General features: G+C 44.8%; 1 protein-coding gene across 2 annotated transcripts; it reads right to left on the reverse strand.

Annotated features, from left to right (window-relative positions):
* Positions 1–340: 340 nt before the first annotated feature.
* On the reverse strand, positions 341–6,421 carry LOC139354055 (uncharacterized). 2 transcript variants are annotated; one of them, XM_070998295.1, is made up of 2 exons: positions 5,571–6,413; positions 341–5,485 (listed from the first exon to the last, which is right to left on the reverse strand). In XM_070998295.1, exon 2 carries the CDS (start codon positions 5,272–5,274, stop codon positions 547–549), a length of 4,728 nt encoding a protein of 1,575 aa, XP_070854396.1. In that variant the 5' UTR covers positions 5,275–5,485; positions 5,571–6,413; the 3' UTR covers positions 341–546. The 2 variants fall into 2 exon arrangements, with proteins under 2 accessions (XP_070854396.1, XP_070854397.1); XM_070998296.1 differs by having other exon boundaries at positions 877–1,013; positions 4,912–6,421.

Raw genomic sequence — 6,421 nt, forward strand, 5'->3', positions numbered from 1 at the left:
CGCAAGGTTTTTGTTCTAGTTGTCCGATAGTCAACCAAAGTCCGAATATAAACATCTCAGCTCCCCCGAAATCGTATCCGATTGCAGTACTGTTCAATTACTTGTTTGACACAAAGTGGGTTATATTTTAGCCGACCAAATAGTATTCTTATCTTATCTGGAATTATGAGTCCAATCAAAAATAAAGTAATTTATAAATCAATTGAGAAGGCTATAGTAGCGTGCCTCGAGTATTGTAGACTCTTAAGTGAGTTAACCAATTTAACTTATTAGCTAATGTTTGTGGGGAAGACAACAAATATGCCACCCTTATATTTGTAATTAATAACGCACGAATAGGTTATATTAAAATGTATAGCGTTTATTCGGAGCGGCAGACGGACTGTGAATGTGTAAAAAGCTTGGCTCCAAGATCTTCATATAGACATATGTAGGCTTACAAAGTAGTTGCTGAATAGATAAGCGACAGCTTTATGGGTATAAGAAAGAAGGCGAAAGATAAGCAGAGAGCGATGCTGGTGCCGTCGTACACCTATGCGCGCATGACTAGGCGCTGGCGATCTGCTCCGAACATACTCCCCCCGTTGGAAGAGGTAAGGTTCCAACTATCTCGGAATCGATGGGCAGAACGGCTAGCTTGGCGACGGCTCTCTTGATCAGACCCGTAGCTGTACGGACCATAGCTACTCTGATGACTCCGTCCCCGCCGGGTATGACTTCTTGGATGCACCCAAGCTGCCATCTCAAGGGTGGAACGTTGTCCTCCTTAAGCAAAACTATGCGTCCAACTTTGATGTTAGACGTTTCGACGCGCCACTTGCTCCTCTCTTGAAGTAGGGACAAATACTCGCTGCTCCACCTTTTCCAGAAATGTTGCTGCATCTGGGTAACCCGCTGCCATCTGCTGAGGCGGTCTTCGCGGAGATGAGTAATGCCAGGCTCAGGAAACTTAGTGTAGCTGGAACCCTTCAGGAAATGCGCCGGTGTTAGCACCTCAAGGCTTTCAGCATTTTCTGAAATTGGACAGAGTGGACGGGAGTTAAGGATGGCAGAAATCTCATATGCAAGAGTTCTTAATTCATCGATGGCTAAGATGGATGCACCGACGACTCTGTAGAAGTGAAATTTAGCTGACTTCACAGCGGCCTCCCATAAACCACCGAAGTGCGGGGCACGCGGAGGGATGAACTTCCAATCGATCCCATCAGCTAAACAGACGGAAGATATCGATGCTGTGTGCTGCTCGCTCAAAAAGAGCTCTTTCAGCTCGGCAAGCTCTCTCTTTGCACCGACAAAGTTTGTAGCATTGTCGCTCCAAATGGTACGCGGACTGCCTCTAAGGCTGATGAATCTCCTCAGCGCTGCGATGAAAGAATCCGTCGTGAGATCCTGGACCACTTCCAAATGAGCAGCCTTCGTGGAAAAACAGACAAAGACGGCGATATAGCACTTGTGGGGTGCCTTATTTCTGGCCTCTGCTTTATGATAGAATGGCCCACAATAGTCCACTCCTGTGGTATGAAAAGCTGGATTAGGCTGCACTCTATTTGCTGGAAGGCTACCCATGACGTGCTCCCAAGTAACAGGCTTCATTCGGAAACATCGGACGCATTTGTTGATAACGCTGGCGACGAACTTGCGGCCTCCAATCGGCCAGTACCTTTGCCGTAATGCGGCAAGCAGCGCCTGCGATCCTCCATGCAAATATTTCTCATGATAATAAACGATGATCGCCTTGGTGACTGGATGATCCTTGGGCAACAGTATCGGATGCCTCGTGTCGTAGTCCAAGTTTGCGTTCTGAAGCCTTCCACCCACGCGAAGTAACCCATCGGAGCCGAGTATAGGTCTAAGCGAAACCAGCTTGCTTTTCTGTGGAAACGGCTTGCCCTGGCTAAGAGTTCCATACTCCTTCGCCAAGTTAACCTGTTGGATGCTCCTCAGAAGAAGTACAGTTCCAGAGTTGATCTCCTCCACCGAAAGTCGACCTTTTAACGGCGCAGATTTGGCTCTGCAATTTGAAATGAATCGATAAATGTATGCAAATACGCGCTGCAACTTATCGAAAGAGTTGAGGAATTTGCAGTTTGATGAACTGTCTATGCAAACGGCCCCAATTAGAGCCACAGAACGGCGCTCTGGAAGATCCTTCACTGAGTCTAGCAGGGACGGCCAATTTGACGAGCTTTGCAGAAGGAATGGAGGCCCGTTAGCCCAAAGGGAATGCTCCAACAATTCTCTTGGGGTACATCCTCGCGATACGACGTCTGCCGGGTTCAAGTTTGTAGGAACGTGATGCCAAGACATGTCTTTCGTCATCTCCTGAATTTTCGCGATTCTGTTTGATACGAAAACGTTAAACTCCCTCGGAGGTTGCCGAATCCACGCCAACACAATGGACGAGTCCGACCAGCAATGAAAGGTGCAATCGAAATCTATGGCTTCCTTGGCGTTTACGATTAGCTCAGCCAATAAAAGCGCTGCGGAAAGTTCTAATCTTGGAATTGTTAAGGCCTTCAATGGAGCTACCCTTGACTTGGCACAGAGCAGATGGACTTTCGATTCTCCATTGGTCTCCGATCGCAAGTATAGACACGCTCCATAAGCTGACATGCTAGCATCGCAGAATCCATGCAACTCAACGGAAGCCCTTGGTTGCAGTACGAATCGTGGGAATTTTAAGTTCTGTACGACCGATAACTGTGAGGTCAACTCCCCCCATGACGAAAGAATGGGCTCTGGCAGTGCATCATCCCAATCCACGTTCGCACTCCATAGAGATTGCAGAAAAATCTTAGATTTTGTGATAATAGGAGCTATTAAACCGAGTGGATCATAGAATTTGGCAATCGTCGACAATGCAACCCGCTTAGTGGGTCGTTGATTGATTGGCAGTTGAGAAAAATGAAATAGGAGCTGATCAGAAGATGGATCCCAGACTAGTCCCAATGCCTTGGCGACATCCGATCCATCGTGAAATTTGATTAACTGCTCCTTGTCGCATTCAGACTCTCCCTTCAGGGCTGCTGACTCATTCGAACACCATTTGCGAATTGGAAAGTGGCCTCGCGACAGTAATTCCTTCACCTGACGACGAATTTCTCTCACCTCCTCAACTGAGTCCCCACCAGATATTAAATCATCCACATAGAAATCTCTACGAACAATTTTTGCTCCAATAGGAAATGATTCCTCCTCATCGTAAGAGAGTTGATGCATGGCCCTTATAGCCAAGAAGGCAGCTGGCTTGGTTCCGTAAGTCACCGTGTTCAATTTAAAAACACTTAATTCTTTCCTGGAGCTCTCTCTCCAAACGATGCACTGCAAGAAATCATCCGGGTACGAAACACGCACGCAACGGTACATCTTGCAGATATCTCCACAAAGGGCAACTTTAAAAAATCGAAAGCGAAGCAGTATATTGAAGATTTTTTGTTGAATTGTTGGTCCTGCCAGAAGTAAGTCGTTCAGAGAGCTACCAGAAGTTGTTTTAGCAGATCCATCAAAAACGACACGAAGCTTCGTACTCGTGCTTTCCTGCTTATGTACGCAATGATGGGGCAAAAAGAATTGTGTTTCTGGCGGTTCCTTAGTTACAAGAGACATGTGACCTAGGTCGATATACTCCCTCAAAAATGCTGAATACTGAGCTTTCAGGGCTGGGTTTCTATCTAATTTAGCTTCCAAACTCTTGAAACGACGACGAGCCAAGCAATAAGAATCACCTAAAGATTCGAATCCGGAAGTGGTCAAGAGACGAACAGAGTATTGGCCGTTTCCAAGTCGAATGCAATTTTCAGTAAAAAGTTGCTCACATCGCAAGTCTTCCGGCAATAAAGATGGCTTAGACGAAGTGAAGTCCTCAATTTCCCAAAATCGCTTTACAATGGCGGAAAGTGTGTCATCGGAATAATCAGCTGGGTCCTTGATGCTGGCTTGTAAAACCGACTTATGAGTTGGCATGTTCGATGATAACCCTCCAGAGACTATCCAACCAAGCTTGGTGTTCTGAAGAGTTGGCAAAGCCCTATCCAAATGAATTTGTCCCATAGAAATTATTTCGAAAAACAACCCAGCGCCGAGTAAAAGGTCAATTCGTTGTGATTGATTGAAATTAGGGTCAGCGAGTGAAATGTTTTGCGGTATCCTCCACGATGTTGCATTTATATTGAAATGGGGTTGATAATCAGTAATACTGTGAGTCACAACCGCTGTGAATGCCGCTCGATAGCTTGCATCCCGTGATTGCACAAGAATATCGACAGTCTTATCAGAGATCATGGAAGATTCTCCTATCCCAGAAATCGACGTTTGCGATCTTCTGTGATTCAAGTTTAGTTGGTTGGCTAAGCGAGAGGTTATGAAGTTTAGCTGGGAGGCCGAATCTAAAATTGCTCGGCAAGGCATAAATGCTCCAATTCTATTTCTGACGTAGATAATAGCAGTTGGAAGCAACACGTAGTCGATCGGCAAAATATTTAAGGCTTTGGGTGGAGGGCTTGGTAAATGATGATCAGGATGCGATGATGTATGCGAACATGATACTAATGCTGATGAAGTAGATGGTAATGGCTGAGAGCTCGAGGATGGATCGCATGATGGAGATGAAAATGAGGTTGATGTTGCGGATGGGTCATGGTTCATGTGTAATAATGAATGATGCTTCATGCGACAATACTTGCAGTGAGTCGACTTGCATTGCTGCAAACTATGCCCCTTGCGCAAACAGTTGAGGCAAAGGTGCAACTTCTTTGCTTCTCTATATCGAAGATTCGGACTCAAATTTAAAAATCGAGGACACTTTGGCAAATAATGATCCCGTGCATCGCAAAATAAGCATGTCAAATGATTTGAGTTAGTAGCAGATGCAATAAGTGTATTTTGGTTATATTTGTGCAAGTTTTTTCCCACCTGTTGGCCTGGTGTTTGAGTTACCAAGGCTTGATCCAAGTTTTCCATCATCCTGCACCTCTTTTCCAAAAACGACTCCATAGCATCCCAGGTAGACAGCTCAGTGATTGACAAATCCTCTTCCCATTTTTCCCGCGTCCTCTGATCCAGTTTCCGAGTGACGATGTGAATTAAAAGTCCATCCAAAATTTGTTGCGTATTGGCCAGGGTTCGAATTGCTCGCAGATGCGAATTCATGCAATCGCTCAGCTCCCGAAGACCCTTCGAAGATCCCTTCTCGACACCCTTTAAACCGAATATTGCCTGAACATGTGCCTGAAAGTGTAAAACTTTATTATCAAATCGATTAACCAGCAAATTCATAGCCTTTTTAAAATTAGCATTCGAGGGTTCGAGCGATCGTATGGTTTCCAGAGCCACGCCGCCCAAACTCGAACGCAAATATTGTAATTTTTCAATGTCGCTTAGCTCATCATCATTTCCGATGACCGTAGTGAAAGTCGCAAGAAAATCCGGCCACTCAGAGTAGGATCCATGAAAACGAACAATTTCCAAATTTGGCAACCGAGGCTTTCTAGATCGAAAAGAAAGATCCGCATTATTAGTGATGTCAATAGATGTTGAATTTGCAGCGGTTGAAGCCGGCAATTGTGACTTGCGATGAGCCGCCAAGCCTCGGCTTAGTTTCGCCTTCACATCCATGAAGACTTCAGCAAATTCAATCCGATGGTCGCTCGAGATCTCTGCAAAGTCCAGTCTTTCCAACGATGTCTGCGCAGAATCAAATGCCTGGTTTAAGGAATTGATCCATTCCATTCGCGCCAGCAAATCAGATTCGTCAAACTGATTAACCGCATCAGCGTTTAAATAGCATTTCATCGAGCTCATTTGCCGCAAAATAGATTGGGCTTTGACTCGGTAGTAGTCGACGTCACTTGTGGATTCATTTTGAGCCCGAACCGAGTTTTTCGTATCAGACATTTTTCAATTACGAGAAAGAAAAAAATGAAATGAAAATGAAGGAAAGTAAAATGTCCGACCGCGTTAGAGGCACAAAACACCGTATACCCTTTACCGCGAAAACGTGAAGGTTAACAAGCGTCGCCGAGATGCAACGGAACCTTTAACTTTGTTGTTGTTGTTCTTGCCGATAAATTGCCTGCCTAGCAACAGCGGATTATGTAACTGGCAAACGAATGTATGTATGGCTATATGTACATGTATATATGTAATATGCGCTATTAACAAAGATTAAATGCGATTCACTTTGTTAAGAATTATTTGCACAACACAAATTTGGTGCTTTTTCACAGCGCAAAATGTACAAAAAATCAAACGGCCGGCTTTGCACTTTTATATGCACTTATGTATGTAAGTATGTTCGTATGTTTGTGCCCGAATGCACGATAACGACAGCGAAACAAAGCGTTTGTTTAAACTATATTAAACAATCGCGAAACCGAGTTGCAGACTCCGATTAAAACTGCTATCACGTCGGGGTCACCAAATG

Source organism: Drosophila suzukii (genome assembly GCF_043229965.1).
Source record: "Drosophila suzukii chromosome 2 unlocalized genomic scaffold, CBGP_Dsuzu_IsoJpt1.0 scf_2c, whole genome shotgun sequence".
NCBI classification, from domain to species: Eukaryota; Metazoa; Arthropoda; class Insecta; order Diptera; family Drosophilidae; genus Drosophila; species Drosophila suzukii.